Below are 21,439 nucleotides of genomic sequence, written 5' to 3'. Positions count from 1 at the left end.
ATCCCGACAACAGTGAATGATGAACCCCCGGAACCATCGGGCCGCACAGGGGACATGTGGTGCGGCGGGCAGCAGGGAGGAGCAGAGCCGGACATAGTGATCCACAGCGCGGCCTCCCTGTCAGGGACATCCGGGGCTCCCGCCCGCCCTTCCGCGCTCCCATCACTCACCCTCTGGCCGCCTCTAAGCTTTTGATCAGTTTCTTGATCTTCCAGATTTCCACATTCCTGTCTGCCGCACTCGGATCGTCCGCCATCTTCTCTCCTCCTCCTGTCTGAAGCCGAGAGCTGCTTAAAAGAAAAGCCAACGGTTGGTCAGAGCACGCAGCGAGCACACAGTGCGAGGCCGGGCGCCTCCCGACTCCTGAGGAAGCACAGCTTGCCGTTTACCTGTCCCCTTATCCCGGCTTTTAGTCTAGACCACGACGTCCGATCTCAATGGAGTCAGCCCCTGCTTCCAGAAGTGACGTAAAAACCGGCTTCTTTCTTCGCCGCGGCGACTGCTGCATGTGTTGCAATCCAAGCTTGCTCACATGGGGTATGCTACGTCACTTCCTGTCGCCGCCACCTCCTCGGCTCCCTATTGGTCGAGCTTGTGGAAATAAGGCAGAATGTGATTGGCTGCGGACGCGCCCGGGACGCGACGGGAAGTGTAAGCCCTCACGTGTAGCGCGGCTTCTGCGGACACAGCCCTGGCGTCCATTGCCGAGACGCGTGTTCTGCCTCGCACTATGGCGGTTTACCTCACACAACTCCATGGCGGTTTCTGTGCTCACTCCTATAACATTTTTTGCATTTTAATGTTGTGACGAAGTTTCGTTTTGCTGAATGTTTGAGGAACTCGCCTGGATGACATTTACCTCATGTTCTAGTCGACATCAAAACCAATAACATGGGCCGACATTTATCATTGTCTTTAGACTGTTTTTTTGTGCCTACAAAAGGTGCTTAAAAAAAATTAAAAAAAGGCGCAAGCAGGGTTTATTTGTGCCTTTTGGTTTACACATTTCTGCAGATTTTGGCAATACACATGATGTGGAAGGGTTTCATGAACTACGCCTTTTTGTGAAAAGGCGCAAAGCCACTTAAAGGAGAACTCCGGAATATAAAAATTGTCCCCCATATTGCTGGCAGTAAAAAAAATATGTACATACCTTCCTCTGCTCCTCCGGTAACCGGCTCCGGTCTCTGCAGCGATCCACTTCCTGGTGGTCGGATGAAGTCAGACTCGGCCAGCGATAGGCTGAGCGGCAGTGTGATGTTTTCGGCCGCAGGTGTCGGTGTAGTGAAGAATTTTGTGTCCTGAAGTGTTTTCACACTGCCACTCAGCCTATCGCCAGCCGAGTCGGGACTTCACTGCGGCCGGTGATTGGCTGAGTGCAGTATGATTCATCCGATCACCGGCAACCAGGAAGTGGATTACGGCAGAGACCAGAGTCGGTTACCGGAGGCCCCGGGGGAGCGGAGGAAGGTATGTACATCTTTATTTTCTTTACTGCCGGCAGTATGGGGGACAATTTTTATATTCCGGAGTTCTCCTTTAAGTCTCAAACTACACCAGACTTAGCTTAGCTATTTTGGTGGGTCTACACTTATTGTAGGTGTAAGTGAGGCATTTTTCTACCCCTTTTTAATTTTTATTTTTATTTTTTTGTGTGCTGGTGATGTGTAGGAGAACCAAATTTATTAAATGGTCACAGAACACTTGATAACTTTTGGGCAGGTAAATGTCTTCTGAAATTTCTCTCTTCACATACACCAAAAAGCTAAGTGGCGTAGTTTTAGAGACTTTTTTCAGTGGCTTTGTGCCTTTTTTGTGAAAAATCCCTTCCACATCATGAGTATTGCCAAAATAAATGGATTGCAACTCAAAATCAGCAGAAACTTGTAAACTAAAAGGTGCAAATAAACCCTGCTTGTGCCTTTTCTAGCTACAAAAAAGTCTAAAGACAATGATAAATGTCGGCCGTGATGTACGGGGTTTTTCTTTTTAATGACCCGAACAGTCACCTAAAAACCATTGGAGGGAGATTTATCAAAACCTGTGCAGAGGAAAAGTTGTCCAGTTGCCCATAGCAACCAGATTTCTTCTTTTATTTTTCACAGGCCTTCCTAAGGCCTGTTAAAAATGAAAGAAGCAATCTGGTTGCTATGGGCAACTGGACAACTTTTTTCTTTGCACAGGTTTTGATAAATCTCCCCCATTGTTCCTAGTTTAATAGGAAAAGCAAAAGGGAGATGATCCGTATAACAACCACATGCTTCTCTATGGTGCATATGACCGGCATTGAAAGAGGTAATTCACATGTGATAAATTACCAATCTCGTTCACCTGCTGCTCTATGGTGCAAACACCCATATTCCAGGTGGAGATTCCATTTGGTTTGGCCTTAGGAAATGCGGCTTCTCCATAGACAGCAATGCAAATTACCATGGAAGAATGTTTATTCTTGCAGCAGTGTCTGGATGTTCCACCGCAGACATTCTATAGTGGGAGTGGTGCAACAGAATCTCACTGACAACGTTGGGAAGGTGCTGCTGCACTATATTTTCTGCAACAGTATTCTGCTTGGAAAATACTTCTTCGCATCTACATACTGTAGAATTTTTTTGCGGTGGGGTGCTGGTCTTAACCCCTTAAAGGAGAACTCCAGAGTATACAAATTGTCGCCCATACTGCCGGCAGAAAAAAAATAAAGATGTACATACCTTCCTCCGCGCCTCCGGTAACCAGCTCCGGTCTCCACCGTGATCCTCTTCCTGGTTGCCGGTGGTCAGAGAGTCATACTGCGCTCAGCCAATCACCAGCTGCAGTGAAGTCCCAACTCGGCCGGCGATAGGCTGAGGTAATTCTATTTATTGTGTGACGTTTTCGGCCCCGGCAGCAAGTGCCGGTGTAGTGAAGAATTTTGTGTCCTGAAGCGTTCTCACACTACCGCTCAGCCTATCGCCGGCCGAGTCTGACTTCGCTGCGGCTGGTGATTGGCTGAGCGCAGTATGATTCTCCGACCACCGGCAACCAGGAAGTGGATCGCAGCGGAGACCAGAGCCGGTTACCGGAGGCCCCTGAGGAGCGGAGAAAGGTGTGTAAATCTTTATTTCTTTTACTGCCGGCAGTATGGGGGACAATTTTTATACTCTGGCGTTCTCCTTTAAGGACCCGGGCATTTTTTGCTCATCTGACCACTGTCACTTTAAGCAGTAATAACTCTGGGACGCTTTTACTTTTCATTTTGATTCTAAGACCGTTTTTTTTGTGACATATTCTACTTTGTTAGTGGAAAATTTTCGTCGATACTTGCATCATTTCTTTCAAATTTCCAAAATTTGATGAAAAATTAAAGTGCATTTTTTTTATTTTGAAATTCTCTGCTTATAAGGAAAATGGGCAGCCCAAATAAATATATTGATTCCCATATACAATATGTCAACTTTATGTTTGCATCATAAAGTTGATGGGGGGCATTTACTAAGGGGTTTAGTCATTTTTTTCTGACTATTTTTGGCGCAAAATTGTCGCAATTGCGCCTACCCTATAAATTGTGCGACTTTCCCTAGCAAGAGCTAGAAAGTCAAATTTTTTTTTCCCGCTTAATTTACGCAAGTTTTCAGTTTTGACTTGCAGTGGTCAGGAATTTATTAACTGAGACAGTCGCAGTTGCGCAATAAACTGTCGCAACGGCCGTAAAAATTGACTAAATTTACTCCAGCTCCAACATGGAGCAGGAAAAGCTGCTGCCGCCCGGGCTCCGACATACTTTCTCCCCGCTACCCTCACTGCGCTACCAGGACACTACAGTCACTACAGTGATTTACATCCCACCCCTCTCACCTGCCAGCGCCACACAACTCCCATCTGTCTGCTGTTGCAAGACTACAAGTCCCAGCATGGCCTTACAGTGAGGACACGCTGGGAGTTGTAGTCTTGGAGCAGCGGGAGCTGAGCGGCGCGGGCGGGAGACAAGGGGGGGGGGGGGGGGGGTAGCGGGGAGGCCGTATGAGGAGCCCGGACGGGAGACAAGGGGGGTAGCGGGGAGGCCGTATGAGGAGCCCGGGCGGCTGCACTGTAATGTCAGCCCGGGCTCCTGCCCTGAGAGCCATAGGCTTTGGCTGTCAGGGCATGCTGGGTGTTGTAGTTTTGCAACAGCTGGAGGGCCACAGTTTGCAGACCACTGGTGTGTGGTCTGTAAACTGTAGTCCTCCAGCTGTTGCAAAACTAAACAGCTGAAGGGGACCGGCGAAGAAGTTCACTTACCCTTCCGAGGCTCCAGCGACGATCGCTGACGGAGATCGTCGCGCGGCAGTGTCGCGCGGCAGTGTCGTGCAGCGCTGGATCCTACGGAAGCCGGTAAGTTGCGCAAGCTTCCCAACCAGGGTGCCTCCAAATGTTGCAAGACTACAACTCCCAGCATGCCTGGACACCCTTTGGCTGTCCGGGCATGCTGGGAGTTGTAGTTTTGCAACAGCTGGAGGCACCCTTGCTGGGAAACACTGGCCTAAAACAGTGTTTCCCAACCAGGGTGCCTCCAGATGTTGCAAGACTACAACTCCCAGCATGCCTGGACAGCCATTGGCTGTCCGGGCATGCTGGGAGTTGTAGTTTTGCAACAGCTGGAGGCACCCTTGTTGGGAAACACTGGCCTAAAACAGTGTTTCCCAACCAGGGTGCCTCCAGATGTTGCAAGACAACTCCCAGCATGCCTGGACAGCCATTGGCTGTCCAGGCATGCTGGGAGTTGTAGTTTTGCAACAGCTGGAGGGCCACAGTTTGCAGACCCCTGGTTTGTGGTCTGTAAACTGTAGTCCTCCAGCTGTTGCAAAACTAAACAGCTGAAGGGGACCGGCGAAGAGGTTCACTTACCCTTCCGAGGCTCCAGCGACGATCGCTGTCGGAGATCGTCGCGCGGCACTGTCGCGCGGCAGTGTCGTGCAGCGCTGGATCCTACGGAAGCCGGTAAGTTGCGCAGGCTTCCCAACCAGGGTGCCTCCAGTTGTTGCAAGACTACAACTCCCAGCATGCCTGGACAGCCTTTGACTGTCCAGGCATGCTGGGGCTTGTAGTTTTGCAACATCTGGAGGCACCCTGGTTGGGAAACACTGTTTTAGGCCAGTGTTTCCCAGCCAGGTTGCCTCCAGATGTTGCAAAACTACAACTCCCAGCATGCCTAGACAGCCTTTGACTGTCCAGGCATGCTGGGACTTGTAGTTTTGCAACATCTGGAGGCACCCTGGTTGGGAAACACTGTTTTAGGCCAGTGTTTCCCAGCCAGGTTGCCTCCAGATGTTGCAAAACTACAACTCCCAGCATGCCTAGACAGCCTTTGACTGTCCAGGCATGCTGGGACTTGTAGTTTTGCAACATCTGGAGGCACCTTGGTTGGGAAACACTGTTTTTTTCCAGTGTTTCCCAGCCAGGTTGCCTCCAGATGTTGCAAAACTACAACTCCCAGCATGCCTAGACAGCCTTTGACTGTCCAGGCATGCTGGGACTTGTAGTTTTGCAACATCTGGAGGCACCCTGGTTGGGAAACACTGTTTTAGGCCAGTGTTTCCCAGCCAGGTTGCCTCCAGATGTTGCAAAACTACAACTCCCAGCATGCCTAGACAGCCTTTGACTGTCCAGGCATGCTGGGACTTGTAGTTTTGCAACATCTGGAGGCACCCTGGTTGGGAAACACTGTTTTAGGCCAGTGTTTCCCAGCCAGGTTGCCTCCAGATGTTGCAAAACTACAACTCCCAGCATGCCTAGACAGCCTTTGACTGTCCAGGCATGCTGGGGCTTGTAGTTTTGCAACATCTGGAGGCACCCTGGTTGGGAAACACTGGCCTAAAACAGTGTTTCCCAACCAGGGTGCCTCCAGATGTTGCAAAACTACAAGTCCCAGGTTGGGAAACACTGTGCCCGGCCTCCGCCCCACCTTACTGTAAGGGCATGCTGGGAGTTGTAGTCCTGCAGCTGGGGGCAGGGGACAAGCTTGTCACATTTATTATCACCTGCTCACACATCTCCTGCACCACACAACTACAACTCCCAGCATGTCCTTACTGTAAGGGCATGCTGGCAGTTGTAGTCGTGCGGGGCGGGAGATGTGTGAGCAGGTGATAATAAATGTACTAACCCATTTTTTTTGTTTTCTTCTCATTTCAGATCCGTTTATCCTGTGGACTCCTTCGGATTCGGTGGACTACTTCGATGACCAGCGTTTTTCTTTGTTTGATTTTAATAAAATGGTTAACGAGGGCTTGTGGGGGAGTGTTTTTTGTAATAAAAATTTTTTAAAACCTGTTGTGTTTTTTTCTTACTTTACTAGACAGGCTTAGTAGTGGAAGCTGTCTTATAGACAGAGTCCATTACTAACCTGGGCTTAGCGCTAGCCACAAAAACAGCTAGCGCTAACCCCCTATTATTACCCCGGTACCCAACGCCACAGGGGTGCCGGGAAGAGCCGGTACCAACAGGCCTGGAGCGTCAAAAATGGCGCTCCTGGGCCTAGGCGGTAACAGGCTGGCGTTATTTAGGCTGGGGAGGGCCAGTAACAATGGTCCTCGCCCACCCTGGGAACGTCAGGCTGTTACTGTTTGGTTGGTATTTGGCTGAGAATGAAAATAGGGGGGACCCTATGCGTTTTTTTTTTTTAAATAAATAATTAAATATATTAAAAAAAAAGCATAGGGTCCCCCTATTTTTATTCTCAACCAAATACCAACCAAACAGTAAGAGCCTGACGTTACCAGGGTGGGCGAGGACCATTGTTACTGGCCCTCCCCAACCTAAATAACGCCAGCCTGTTACCGCCTAGGCCCAGGAGCGCCATTTTTGACGCTCCGGGCCTGTTGGTACCGGCTCTTCCCGGCACCCCTGTGGTGTTGGGTACCGGGGTAATAATTGGGGGTTAGCGCTAGCTGTTTTTGTGGCTAACGCTAAGCCCGGTTTAGTAATGGACTCAGTCTATAAGACAGCTTCCACTACTAAGCCTGTCTAGTAAAGTAAAATAAAAATAAAACACAACAGGTTTTAAAAAAAATTTATTACAAAAAACACTCCCCCACAAGCCCTCGTTAACCATTTTATTAACATCAAGCAAAGAAAAACGCTGGTCATCGAAGTAGTCCACCGAATCCGAAGGAGTCCACAGGATACACAGATCTGTAGAAGAAGTAACCAAAAAAAAAAAAAGTGTAAGTACATTTAGGGAGAAAAAAACTGTGTTAAAAAAATGTAATAAACACACACACACACACACACACACTAAACGCCGTTTACCACTTCTGAGCCATGACTACAATTTACAGTGATCCCTCAACTTACAATGGCCTCAACATACAATAGTTTCAACATACAATGGTCTTTTCTGGACCATCGTAAGTTGAAACCAGACTCAACATACAATGCTACAGACAGTCCAGATCTGTAAAACGTGTCAATGGCTGGAAGAACCAACCAATCAAAATGGGCATTCACTGGTAAAACCCCTGTATTACTGAAGTGTATGCACTGACTGGTATTACATGTTCTGTACACTTTACCTGTATCAGGGTTAGCTGCTCTTTTGGACACCAGGTGAGGGCAACTCCATTACTTGTTTTGGACATTGCCTGTACTGTACAGGACCCCTGAAGAAGCTCCTGTCCTCTACATAGACCAGTGTTTGCCAAGCAGGGTGGCCCCATTTTTTGCAAAACTACAACTCCCAGCATGCCCGGACAGCCTTTGGCTGTCCAGGCATGCTGGGAGTTATAGTTTTGCAACAGCTGGAGGCTCCCTGCTTGGGAAACACTGACATAGACAGTGAGTTACAGCTCCCAGCAGATCTTTCTTACTTTTATATGTAAGGATTTGCTTTATCTATATCAGTTATCTACTTATTTTTCTTTGTCACTTTTTCCTATTTTTGGATGACATTTTGGTGCCTTTAGAACCAATTACCCTGTTTCCATAGAGTTATGGTCTCAACATACAATGGTTTCAACTTACAATGGTTTTCCTGGAACCAATTAATATTGTAACTTGAGGGACCACTGTAGTTATTGAATTATTTAGATGTGGTGAAAAAGCTAAAAAAAACTCAAAAACAAAAGATCCAGAAGGAAACCAGCAGCCAAACCTATTCAGACAGCAGGAAAAAGGAACAGACTATTTTTTCTACTACATGAAGTAAATTTCCCACTTTTGCCTATGTGTGCCAAATTTATTAATGCCGTGCAGCAATTTAGTAAATTTGTCGCACATAGTCAAAAATGAAGTAGAAAAAAACAGGGTAAAAACCAGACTACATAGTAAAAGATTAGTAAATGCCCCCCGATATGTTTTTACTTTTGGAAGACATCAGAGGGCTTCAAAGTTCAGCAGCAATTTTCAATTTTGCCCAGAATTTTCAATATCGGAAATTTTAAGGGAACAGTTCAGTTTTGAAGTGGATTTGAAGGGCCTTCATATTATAAAAACTGCACCCTCAAAGTATTCAAAATGACATTCAGTAAGTGTTAACCCTTTAGGTGTTTCACAGGAATAGCATCAAAGTGAAGGAGAAAATTCAAAATGTTCATTTTTTACATTCGCATGTTCTTGTAGACCCATTTTTTTGCATTTTTACAAGGGGTAAAAAAGAGAGAAATAACACTAAAATTTGTAACCCAATTTCTCTAGAGTAATGAAATACCCCATGTGTGGACTTCAGGTGCACTGCGGGCGCACTACAATGCTCAGAAGAGGAGTCACATTTGGCTTTTGGAAAGCAAATTTTGCTGAAATGTTTTTTGTGGGGCATGTCACATTTAGGAAGCATTTAGGAATCCAATGGTGCCAGAACAGCAAAAAAAAAAAAACACCCATATGGCATACTATTTTAGAAATTTACACCCCTCAAGGAACGTAACAAGGGGTACAGTGAGCCTAAACACCCCATAGGTGTTTGACCACTTTTCATTAAAGGTGGATGTGTAAATGAATTTTTTTTTCACAAAAATGCTGAGTTTTCCCCAAATCCCCTTGTAAAAGTGTAAAATTTGGGGAAAAACCAGCATTTAAGTTAAAAATAAATAAATAATTTACACATCCAACTTTAACGAAAAGTCGTCAAACACCTGTGGGGTGTTAAGACTCACTGTACCCCTTGTTATGTTCCTTGAGGGGTGTAAGTTTCCAAAATAGTATGCCATATGGGTGTTTTTTTTTTTTTGCTGTTCCGATGCAGTGCCGTGGATTGTAATGTGCCATAGATTGTGATGGAGTGACTCAGCAGTTTTCCCTGCTCTAGCGCTCCGCCTCCATCACATTCTATAGGCTGACATTCGCACCCCCCCCCCCCCCCCAACCATTGGTTACTGTGGGGGCTGGGGGTGCGCGAGTGTCACGTGACATATTTAATACTCACGCATCACAGCTCACGGCAGTCTCACTTGGGCTATCACAGGGAGAGGATCTCTCCCTGTGATAGCCCGAAGCTACACGGAGCTCTCATAGCCTTTGTGGCCCGTTTTATTGTCACCCGCCAGCGCTATCGGGATCCCTATGCCCGATAGCGCTGTCATACACTTGACTCCCGCCAGCGATCAGGATCCCTATGCCCGATAGCGCTGATAACCGCTTGCCTCGCCGCCCGCTGCTCTACTCCCTGTCCCCTGTTAACTCTCAGGGAACAGAAAGTAGAGCAGCGGGCGCAGCTGAAGTAGTGCTGCGCATGCGTGCGCCGCTAAAGTAGTACTGCGCATGCACAGCACTACGCAAATAGCATAGGTAGGTTGTAATTTAGTATAGCTTAGGCACCACAACTCCCAGCATGGGGGTTGTAGTTTAGGACAACAACTCCCAGCATACCCAGACAGCTAAAGGCTGTCCAGGCATGCTGGGAGTTGTAGTTTAGCTTAGATTAGACAGCAAAGGGACTACAACTCCTAGTATGCCCAGACAGCTAAAGGCTGCCAAGGCATGCTAGGAGTTGTAGTTTAGCTGATGGGACCACAACTCCCAGCATGCCCAGACAGCTGAAGGCTTGCCGGGGTATGCTGAGAGTTGTAGTGCAGTGAAGGGACCACAATTCCCAGCATGCCCAGACAGCTGAAAGCTGCCCGAGCATGCTGGGAGTTGTAGTGCAGTGAAGTCACAACAACTCCCAGCATGCCCAGACAGCTAAAGGCTGCCCAGGCATGCTGGGAGTTGTAGTTTTACACAGGTATAAAGTAGTTAGCGTAGTGTTAGCGTGTTTTTAGCGTAGTTAGCGTAGCGTTAGCTCAATTTTAGCGTAGCTTTAGTTTAGCGTTAGCGCGGTTTTACAGTTTTTAGCGTAGCATAGTGTTAGCGCCGTTGTAGCGTATTTAGCATAGCGTAGTGTTAGCACAGTTGTAGCTTAGTGTTAGTGCAGTTTTAGTGTATTTAACGTAGCTTAGTGTTAGCGCAGTTTTAGTGTATTTAGCATAGCATAGTGTTAGCGCAGTTGTAGCGTATTTAGCATAGCGTAGTGTTAGCGCCGTTGTAGCGTATTTAGCATAGCGTAGTGTTAGCACAGTTGTAGCTTAGTGTTAGTGCAGTTTTAGTGTATTTAACGTAGCTTAGTGTTAGCGCAGTTTTAGTGTATTTAGCATAGCATAGTGTTAGCGCAGTTGTAGCGTATTTTGTGTTAGCGCGGTTTTACAGTTTTTAGCGTAGCATAGTGTTGGCGCCGTTGTAGCGTATTTAGCATAGCGTAGTGTTAGCACAGTTGTAGCTTAGTGTTAGTGCAGTTTTAGTGTATTTAACGTAGCTTAGTGTTAGCGCAGTTTTAGTGTATTTAGCATAGCATAGTGTTAGCGCAGTTGTAGCGTATTTAGCATAGCGTAGTGTTAGCGTAGTTTTAGTGTATTTAACGTAGCGTAGTGTTAGCGCAGTTTAAGTGTATTTAGCGTAGTGTAAACGTAGTTTTAGCGTTGGACTATTAGCAATGCAGGAAGATGACGGAGCTGGAACGGGGGTGGTAAGTTTGGCTCTCCAGGTACTAACCCATTTTTTTTGTGTTTGTCTTCTCGTTTCAGATACGTGAATGCGGAGGACTACATCGGAATCGGTGGACTACAACTATGACCTGCATTTTTTTCTTCTCTTTTAATAAAATGGTTAACGAGGGCTGTGGGGGAGTGTTTTTCCTAATAAAAATGTTTTAACTTGTCTGTGCTTTTTTTTTTCTTTGTTATTACTTTACAGGCTTAGTAGTGGAAGCCGTCTTGTAGACGGAGTCCATTACTAAGTCGGAGCTTAGCATTAGCCCCAAAAACAGCTAGCGCTAACCCCGAATTATTACCCCGTCACCCAAAGCCACAGGGGTACCGGGAAGAGCCAATACAAACAGGCCCAGAGCGCCAAATATGGCGCTCTTGGGCCTAGGCGGTAACAGGCTGGGGAGGGCCAGTAACAATGGTCCGTGCCCACCCTGGTAACGTCAGGCTGTTGCTGTTTGGTTGGTATTTGGCTTAAAATGAAAAGACTGGGAACCACCCTTTTATTTTTTTTATTTTTTATTTTTTTATATAAAAACAAAATGTGTGTGGTTCCCAGTCTTTTCATTTTCAGCCAAATGCCAACCAAACAGCAACAGCCTGACGTTACCAGGGTGGGCGGGGGCGATTGTTACTGGCCCTCCCCAGCCTAAATAACGCCAGCCTGTTACCGCCTAGGCCCAAGAGCGCCATATTTGGTGCTCTGGGCCTGTTGATATCGGCTCTTCCCGGTACCCCTGTGGCGGTGGGTACCGGGGTAATAATTGGGGTTTAGCGCTAGCTGTTTTTGGGGCTAACGCTAAGCCCCGACTTAGTAATGGACTCTGTCTGCAAGACGGCTTCCACTACTAAGCCTGTAAAGTAATTTTAAAAAAAGCACACACAAGTTAAAACATTTTTATTAGGAAAAACACTCCCCCACAGCCCTCGTTAACCATTTTATTAAAAGAAAAGAAAAAATGCAGGTCATCGCTGTAGTCCACCGATTCCGATGTAGTCCTCCGCATTCATGTATCTGAAATGAGAAGAAAAACACAAAAAAAAAATGGATTAGTACCTGGAGAGCCTAACTTACCACCCCCGTTCCAGCTCCGTCATCTTCCTGCGTTGCTACACGTCCAGTGACGGAGCAGGAATGGAGGTGGGTAAGTGGCCTTGCGATCACCGTATCCAGCCATCTATACAGATGGCTGTATACTGCATTAACGTAGCAAAGCACAACTGCCTCGGCTACTTTTGCAAAACTACAACTTCCATCCTGCCCGGATGGCCTTTGGCTCTCTGGGCATGCTGGGAGTTGTAGCCACTTTACTTTATTACTAAGCTAAGCTAAGCTACACCCCACGCTAAACTCTCTAAACTACACTTCATCTGCCTGTAAAACTAAGTTAGCTACACTACACCCGTGTACAACTACGCCAACTATGCTAGAACTGGACTAACACTACGCTGCGCTAACTACTCTAAGACTACGCTAACAATACGCTACGCTAAAACTGTGCTTACACTACACTAAATACATTAAAGGGGTACTCCGGTGAAAACCTTTTTTCTTTTAAATCAACTGGTGGCAGAATGTTAAACATCTTTGTAAATTACTTCTATTAAAAAATCTTAATCCTTCCTGTACTTATTAGCTGCTGAATTCTACAGAGGAAATTATTTTCTTTTTGGAATGCTTTCTGATGACATCACGAGCACAGTTCTCTCTGCTGACGTTATTATAATAATATTAACACTTTACTTATTTTTGTCCTTAGTGGGATTTGAACCCAAGTCCCCAGCACTGCAAGGCAGCAGTGCTAACCACTAAGCCACCATGCTGCCCTTAGCATACATCTGCTATGCATGGTTTCTAAAATGGACAGAGATGTCAGCAGAGAGCACTGTGCTCGTGATGTCAACAGTGTTCCAAAAAGAAAGGAATTTCCTCTGTAGTATTCAGCAGCTAATAAGTACTGGAAGGATTAAGATTTTTTAATAGAAGTAATTTACAAATATGTTTAACTTTCTGCCACCAGTTGATTTAAAAGAAAAAAAGGTTTTCACCGGAGAACCCCTTTAAAACTGCGCTAACACTACACTAAATACACTAAAACTGAGCTAAAACTAAGCTACGCTAAATACACTAAAACTGCGCTAACACTAAGCTGTGCTAAATACACTAAAACTGCGCTTACACTACACTAAATACACTAAAACTGCGCTAACACTAAGCTACGCTAAAACTACGCTTACACTACGCTAAATACACTAAAACTGCGCTTAAACTAAGCTACGCTAAATACGTTAAAACTGCGCTAACACTACACTACGCTAAATACACTACACTACGCTATATACACTAAAACTGCGCTAAAACTAAGGTATGCTAAATACGCTAAACTAAAACTGCGCTAACACCACTACACTAAATACGCAAAAACTGCGCTAACACTAAGCTACACTAAAACTACGCTAACACTACACTACGCTAAATACACTAAAACTGCGCTAACACTACATTACACTAAAAGTGCGCTAACACTACACTACGCTAAATGTACGCTATGCTAAAAATGTAAAACCGCTAACACTAAACTAAAGCTACGCTAAAATTGAGCTAACTCTACCCTACGCTAACTATGCTTAAATCGCGCTAACACTACTTTATACCTGTGTAAAACTACAACTCCCAGCATGCCTGGGCAGCCTTTAGCTGTCTAGGCATGCTGGGAGTTGTGGTCCTTTCACTGCACTACAACTCCCAGCATCACCGCGCAGCCTTCAGCTGTCTGGGCATGCTGGGAGTTGTGGACCCATCAGCTAAACTACAACTCCCAGCATGCCCGGGCAGCCTTCAACTGTCTGGGCATGTTGGGAGTTGTTGTGCTTTCACTGCACTACAACTCCCAGCATACCCGGGCAGCCTTCAGCCAATTTTATTAAAAGAAAAGAAAAAATGCAGGTCATCGTCGTAGTCCACCAATTCCGATGTAGTCCTCCGCATTCACGTATCTGAAATGAGAAGAAAAACACAAAAAAATATGGATTAGTACCTGGAGAGCCTAACTTACCACCCCCATTCCAGCTCCGTCATCTTCCTGCGTTGCTACACGTCCAGTGACGGAGCAGGAACGGAGGTGGGTAAGTGGCCTTGTGATCACCGTATCCAGCCATCTATACAGATGAGCCATCTATACTGGCTGTCTGGGCATGCTGGGAGTTGTAGCCACTTTACTTTATTACTAAGCTAAGCTACACCCCACGCTAAACTCTCTAAACTACACTTCATCTGCCTGTAAAACTAAGTTAGCTACACTACACCCGTGTACAACTACGCCAACTATGCTAGAACTGGACTAACACTACGCTGCGCTAACGACTCTAAGACTACGCTGCGCTCACTATAAGACTACGCTAACAATATGCTACGCTAAATACGCTAAAACTGTGCTAACACTACACTAAATACATTAAAACTGCGCTAACACTACACTAAATACACTAAAACACTAAAACTGTGCTAAAACTAAGCTACGCTAAATACACTAAAACTGCGCTAACACTAAGCTACGCTAAAACTACGCTAACACTACACTACACTATTCTAAATACACTAAAACTGCACTAACACTAAGCTACGCTAAATACACTAAAACTGCGCTAAGACTACACTACACTAAAACTGCGCTAACACTAAGCTACGCTAAAACTACGCTTACACTACGCTAAATACACTAAAACTGCGCTTAAATTAAGCTACGCTAAAACTGTGCTAACACTACACTACGCTAAATACACTAAAACTGCGCTAACACTACACTACGCTAAATACACTAAAACTAAGGTACGCTAAAACTAAGGTACGCTAAACACGCTAAAACTGCGCTAACACTACACTACACTAAATACGCTAAAACTGCGCTAACACTAAGCTACACTAAAACTATGCTAACACTACGCTAAATACACTAAAACTGCGCTAACACTACATTACACTAAAAGTGCGCTAACACTACACTACGCTAAATGTACGCTATGCTAAAAATGTAAAACCGCTAACACTAAACTAAAGCTACACTAAAATTGAGCTAACACTACGCTACGCTAACTCGCTAAATCGCGCTAACACTACTTTATACCTGTGTAAAACTACAACTCCCAGCATGCCTGGGCAGCCTTTAGCTGTCTAGGCATGCTGGGAGTTGTGGTCCTTTCACTGCACTACAACTCCCAGCATCACTGCGCAGCCTTCAGCTGTCTGGGCATGCTGGGAGTTGTGGACCCATCAGCTAAACTACAACTCCCAGCATGCCCGGGCAGCCTTCAGCTGTCTGGGCATGCTGGGAGTTGTTGTGCCTTCACTTCACTACAACTCTCAGCATCACCGCGCAGCCTTCAGCTGTCTGGGCATGCTGGAATTTGTGGGCCCTTCCCTGCACTACAACTCCCAGCATGCCCGGGCAGCCTTCAGCTGTCTGGGCATGCTGGGAGTTGTGGGCCCTTCACTGCACTACAACTCCCAGCATGCTCGGGCAGCCTTCAGCTGTCTGGGCATGCTGGGAGTTGTGGTGCCTTCACTGCACTACAACTCCCAGCATCACCGCGCAGCCTTCAGCTGTCTGGGCATACTGGGAGTTGTGGGCCCTTCCCTGCACTACAACTCCCAGCATGCCCGGGAATGCTGGGAGTTGTAGTCTCTTTCAAACTAATCCTAAACTACGCTACACTAAAAGTAAATGTATGCTACCTACCTACGCATGCGCAGTACTCGCTGCGCCCGAAGCCCTTTAAAACTGTTTCCTGTTCCCTGAGCTAACAGGGAACAGAGCCGCGGGCAGGGACAAATAACACTGCTAGCAGGCACAGGGGTCCCGTTAGAAGTGAATATTGCACTGGTGGGGACACATAACACTGCTAGCAGGCACAGGGGTCCCGTTAGCAGTGAATAGTGATCGCGCTGGCGGGTGACACTGACTGTCAGCTTGTGCGAGGGGCACACAAGCTGACAGGCGCAGCGGGGAGGACACAGTAAATGGATTGGTTTCTGTGGCTCCATTCCACTCTCGGGATCGGGCCACAGACGCCACGAGAGCTCCGTGCAGCTTCGGGCTATCACAGGGAGAGATCCTCTCCCTGTGATAGCCCAAGTGAGACTGCCGTGAGCTGCGATGCGTGAGTATTAAATGTGTCACGTGACACTCGCACCCAGCCCCCGCAGTAACCAATCGTTGGGGGGGGTGGTGTGCGAGTGTCAGCCTATAGAATGTGATGGAGGCGGAGCGCTCGAGCAGGGAAAACTGCTGAGTCACTCCATCACAATCTATGGCAAATTACAATCCACGGCACTGCACCGGCACCATAGGGGCTTCCTAAATGCGACATGCCCCCCGAAAACCATTTCAGCAAAATTTGCTTTCCAAAAGACAAATGTGACTCCTCTTCTGAGCATTGTAGTTCACCCGCAGTGCACTTGACGTCCACACAAGGGGTATTTCCATACTCAGAAGAGATAGGGTTACAAATTTTTTTTTTGGGGGGGGGGGGCATTTTCTCCTATCTCTTCTGAGTATGGAAATACCCCATGTGTGGGCATCAATTGCACTGCGGGTGAACTACAAGTGCATCAAGTGCACTGCGGGCAAGTGTCACATTGAATTGTGGTGTCCTTTCATATCCCCCTCTTGTGACACACACTGCATTTTTTTCTGGGATCGTCCCTGGCACCTATAACTTCTGTTCCTTGGGAACTCCGGCCTGCTCTTTCCCGGTCGCCAAAGATCAGGGCCTTTAGGGCTTCTTCTTGGTATTGAAGGTATGTCCCTGTTAATAGCAGAAAATACCCCCCAAAATTTGTAACCCCATCTCTTCTGAGTATAGAAGTACCCCATGAGTGGACGTCAAATGCACTACAGGAGCGCTACAATGCTCATAAACCTCATTTCCTTTACCTGGTGTGTCCTGCGCTCTCAATCCCGTCGTTACACTGGAGGATTCCTCTTGTTTGCTGTTTGCCTTTTGACGTTGAGTAGCTGCAGATACCCTTCAATTCATGCCAACTTCCATTGTTACAGTTGGTTGAGTGTAACTAATCACGGTAAACGCTCTATGATATACAGCCCTTACCGAGTATCAATGTTATCACACCACGGAGCGCTGTCTCTTTCTCATGTATAGTAAGTAACTTTCTATATATCTCTCTACTTTCCATCTCACTCTCTTTCCCAACCAGGGGGCCTCCAACTGTTGCAATAATACAACTCCCAGCATGTCTCTGACTGTGTTGGCATGCTGGGAGTTGTAGTTTTGCAACAGCTGGAGGCACCCAGGTTGGGAAACACTGATCTATCTGTTAATCTATCAATCTATCTATCTCTTAGTGTTTTCTAACAGGAGTTCCTCCAGCTGTTTCATAACTACAACTCCCAGCATGCCTTTGGCTGTGTGAGCATGCTGAAAGTTGTAGTTTTGCAAGAGCTGAAGGCACACTGGTTGGGAAGCACTGATCTATCTATCTCATATCTATCTATCTCATATCTATCTATCTCATATCTATCTATCTCATACCTTTCTCATACCTATCTATCTATCTCATATCTATCTATCTCATATCTATCTCATATCTATTTATCTCATATCTAACTATTTATCTCTCATATATATCTGTCTTTCTATTTATCTTATATTCAGGGACTTTCCTGAGAGGGGGACCGCATTTTATTTATTTAAAAAAAAAAATCATTGTGAGACAATTGAAAAAAAAAACGCTGTTTTGTTTTTGGGGGCTTCCGTTTCTACGTAGTAAATTTTTCGGTAAAAATGACACCTTATCTTTATTCTGTAGGTTCATACGATTAAATTGTTACCGTACTTATATAGGTTTGATTTTGTTGTACTTCTGGAAAAAATCATAACTTCATGCAGGAAAATTAATACGTTTAAAATTGTCATCTTCTGACCCTTATAACTGAAGTTTTTAACGGTACCATTTTTGCATTGATAGGACTTATTGATCGCTTTTGTGTGCACAGACAACAACTTTCCCATACACTTACATAAAGCACATTAAAGGGGTACTCCGGTAGAAATTTTTTTTTTAATAAACAGGTGCCAGAAAGTTAAACAGATTTGTAAATTACTTCTATTAAAAAATCTTAATCCTTCCAGTACTTATTAGCTGCTGAATACTACAGAGGAAATTCTTTTCCTTTTGGAAAACAGTGATCTCTGCTGACATCATGACCACAGTGCTCTCTGCTGACATCTCTGTCCAGCATATGTTTGCTATGGGGATTTTCTCCTACTCTGGACTGTTCCCAAAATGGACAGAGGTGTCAGCAGAGAGGACTTTGGTCATGATGTCAGCAAAGAGCTCTGTGTTCCAAAAAGCAAAGTACTGGAAGGAGTAAGATTTTTTAATAGAAGTAATTTACAAATCTGTTTAACTTTCTGGCACCAGTTGATAAAAAAAAAGTTTTCCACCGGAGTACCCCTTTAACCCCTTAAGGACACAGGGTTTTTCTGTTTTTGCATTTTCATTTTTTCCTCATCACCTTCTAAAAATCATAACGCTTTCAATTTTGCACATAAAATTCCATTAAATGGCTTATTTTTTGCCAAAAAATCCACGGCAAAATGGAAAAAAAATTAATTGTGCGACAAAATTGAAGAAAAAATAAAAATTTTTAAGTTTTGGGGGCTTCCATTTCTACGCAGTGCATTTTTCGGTAAATTTTTATTCTGTAGGTTCATACGGTTAAAATGATACCCTATTTATATAGGTTTGATTTTGTCGTACTTCTGAAAAAATCATAACTACATGCAGGAAAATGTATACGTTAAAAATTCTCATCTTCTGACCCCTATAACTTTTACATTTTTCCGTGTACAGGCCAGTATGAGGGCCCATTTTTTACGCCGTGATCTGAAGTTTTTAGTGTTACCATTTTTGTATTGATCGGACTTTTTGATCGCTTTTTATAATTTTTTTCATGATATGAAAAGTGACCAAAAATATGCTATTTTGGACTTTGGAATTTTTTTGCGCATACGCCATTGACCGTGCGGTTTGATTAACAATATATTTCTATAATTCAGACACTCAACTTTGATTTCCGCCTTTAAAGGGTTAATAGCGCGCAGCACAACGATCGGTGCCGCACGCTATAAGCCCAGGGTCCCGGCTATCATTAGGGTCACCTGTAAGCCCTGCATCCTTAAGAGGTTAATATAAAAAATACATACATTTTGTATGTATATTTGTGCATGAACTGAAATATTGTTTTTCTTCAATTTCTATTTCGATGTTTATTTTTCCCCATTATGTAGCCTATTATACCCAACTATGATTAACATCTTGCCCCTCCCATTTGTGGCCCTGCATCCACGTAGCCACACCCATGGCTAAAATGGTCTGCTTATAGTAAAATGCCCGGGCCTAATTTTGGTCCCAGTCCTGCCCTGCTTGTGGCTGTAAACGTTAGTACTTACCCGTACTCAACTATACCTTTACCTTACCAAGTGGTTTGAGGTGTGCCATAACCACAAGTGTGGGCACGTCTTTAGAGGGCATATACCCTATTGTCCTGTAAAGAATTAAAGGGAGGGTTGGGCGGGTCTGCGAAGGTACCACGCACCCTGAGACACTGTGGAGCGGGTGCTAAATACATCCATGCCCCTCCCACAAATACAGCCCTCCGGGCTTAATACTCGTTCCTGTGCCTGCAAACGTTAGTACTTACCTGTACTCAACTATACCTTTCCCTTACCAAGTGGGTTGAGGTGTGGCATAACCACAAGCGAGAGCACGTCTATAGAGGGCAAAAACAAAGACAAAGTAGGATAAGTAGGATTATGTGAGCTGGCACTTTATGTTTTGAAGCTGCCTACACAGCACCCATACAGAAAGATTGTCCAGACACAGATAACGGATCATGACCTAAGAATCTAACCAAGATAAGAACATGCTTAAAAACTTTTCATATATTGCAGGACTCATTATAATATGACATTTAACAATATACACCTGTTAAAAAATTTTTTAATTTTCACCTGAAATTCAAGCTCAAAATAGCCTGTCGCCTGTCTTTTAGCCAGACAGACTAGTCAAGATTTTAACCCCTTAAGGACACATGACGTACTGGAACTTCATGTGTCCGCTCCCGATCTATAACGCAGGGCCACGGCGTGGCCCCGCGTCATAGCGGGTCGGGCCTGGCCTCTAACAACGGCCGGGACCCGTGGCTAATAGCGCACGGCATTGATAGCTGTGCTGCGCGCTATTAACACTTTAGACGCGGCGTTCAAAGTTGAACGCCGCGTCTGAAGTGAAACTGAAACCATGCCGGTTAGCTCAGTGGGCTGTTCGGGATAGCCGCGATGAACTCTCGGCATCCCGAACAACTTACAGGACAGCAGGAGGGTCCCTACCTGCCTCCTCGCTGTCCGATCGCCAAATGACTGCTCAGTGCCTGAGATCCAGGCATGAGCAGTCAAGCGGCAGAATCATCGATCACTGGTTTCTTATGAGAAACCAGTGATCAATGTGAAAGATCAGTGTGTGCAGTGTTATAGCTCCCTATGGGACCTATAACACTGCAAAAAAAAAGGTGAAAAAAAGGGAATAAATATCATTTAACCCCTTTCCTATTAAAAGTTTGAATCACCCCCCTTTTCCCATAAAAAAAAAAACACAGTGTAAATAAAAATAAACATATATGGTATCGCCGCATGCGGAAATGTCCAAATTATAAAAATATATCGTTAATTAAACCGCACGGTCAATGGCGTGTGTGCAAAAAAATTCCAAAGTCCAAAATAGTGCATTTTTGGTCACTTTTTATATCATGAAAAAATGAATAAAAAGCGATCAATAAGTCCTATCAATGCAAAAATGGTACCGTTAAAAACTTCAGATCACAGCAGCTCCGCGGCAGTCTCTCCCTCCGGTGCGGCCTTCACCACCTTCGGCAGCTGTGGACGGCGCTCTCCAAGATGGCGGCGGGGGAGTGCACACATCCGGGCACCTGCAGACTACGATCATTCTCCAGCTGGAGTCTCAGCAGGCGTCCGAGGGGGGACCCAAGGTAAGGGACGCATATTCTACACCTGCTCCCGCTGATGGTGCTCCCGGTCCCGGCAGGCCGCCGGGTGGGGGAAAGCATAATCCCCAGCCCTTACCTCCACGTGGTCCCGTTGGGCCTGTAGGGCCCCCCTCTATCGGGCTCACTGGGGCCTCGGCCATCTGCAGCCCCTTGCAGGGCCCATCTCCTCCTGCAGCCCGGGTACTGGACTTGGCCCCTGATGAGTGGCCCAATGTTCCCGCAGGTTTGTCACCCCCAGTTCTGGCTCCTTGCACATCGAAGGCCTCTCCATCCCCTGCCGGCCTGGATCCTGCTGTGTCACCGTCCTGGGCCTCAGGCTCACCCTGGGACTCCCCTCTGCACTTGCCTCAGGATACAGCTCAGCCGATGTACTCACCCTCTGGAATT

At 45.8% G+C, this 21,439-nt stretch overlaps 2 protein-coding genes across 5 annotated transcripts in view; one reads left to right on the top strand and one right to left on the bottom strand.

Moving 5' to 3' along the window:
* ETF1 (eukaryotic translation termination factor 1) overlaps positions 1–565 on the bottom strand; it is a 37,140-nt gene extending 36,575 nt beyond the window's left edge. Inside the window, exons 1-2 of one of the 2 annotated variants that reach the window (XM_056516574.1) lie at positions 390–565; positions 171–290 (exon numbers count right to left, since the gene is read on the bottom strand). In XM_056516574.1, coding sequence (XP_056372549.1) covers positions 171–256 — 86 coding nt within the window. In that variant the 5' untranslated portion in view covers positions 257–290; positions 390–565. The remainder of the gene's footprint in view (positions 1–170; positions 291–389) is intronic. The other variant, XM_056516573.1, reaches the window with a different exon arrangement.
* A 171-nt stretch (positions 566–736) lies between these two features.
* The window catches only part of CAMLG (calcium modulating ligand), a 134,022-nt gene continuing 113,319 nt past the window's right edge, over positions 737–21,439 (top strand). For 2 of the 3 annotated variants that reach the window (XM_056516576.1, XM_056516575.1), the window contains exon 1: positions 737–943. In XM_056516576.1, coding sequence (XP_056372551.1) covers positions 892–943 — 52 coding nt within the window. In that variant the 5' untranslated portion in view covers positions 737–891. Of the gene's footprint in view, positions 944–2,238; positions 2,296–21,439 lie in introns of those variants that run through there. The other variant, XM_056516579.1, reaches the window with a different exon arrangement.

Source organism: Hyla sarda, chromosome 4 (assembly GCF_029499605.1).
Source record: "Hyla sarda isolate aHylSar1 chromosome 4, aHylSar1.hap1, whole genome shotgun sequence".
In the NCBI taxonomy this organism is placed as follows: Eukaryota; Metazoa; Chordata; class Amphibia; order Anura; family Hylidae; genus Hyla; species Hyla sarda.
The sequence above is the reverse complement of the archived record's forward strand: the minus strand, read 5'-3'. Positions and strand labels throughout refer to the sequence as shown.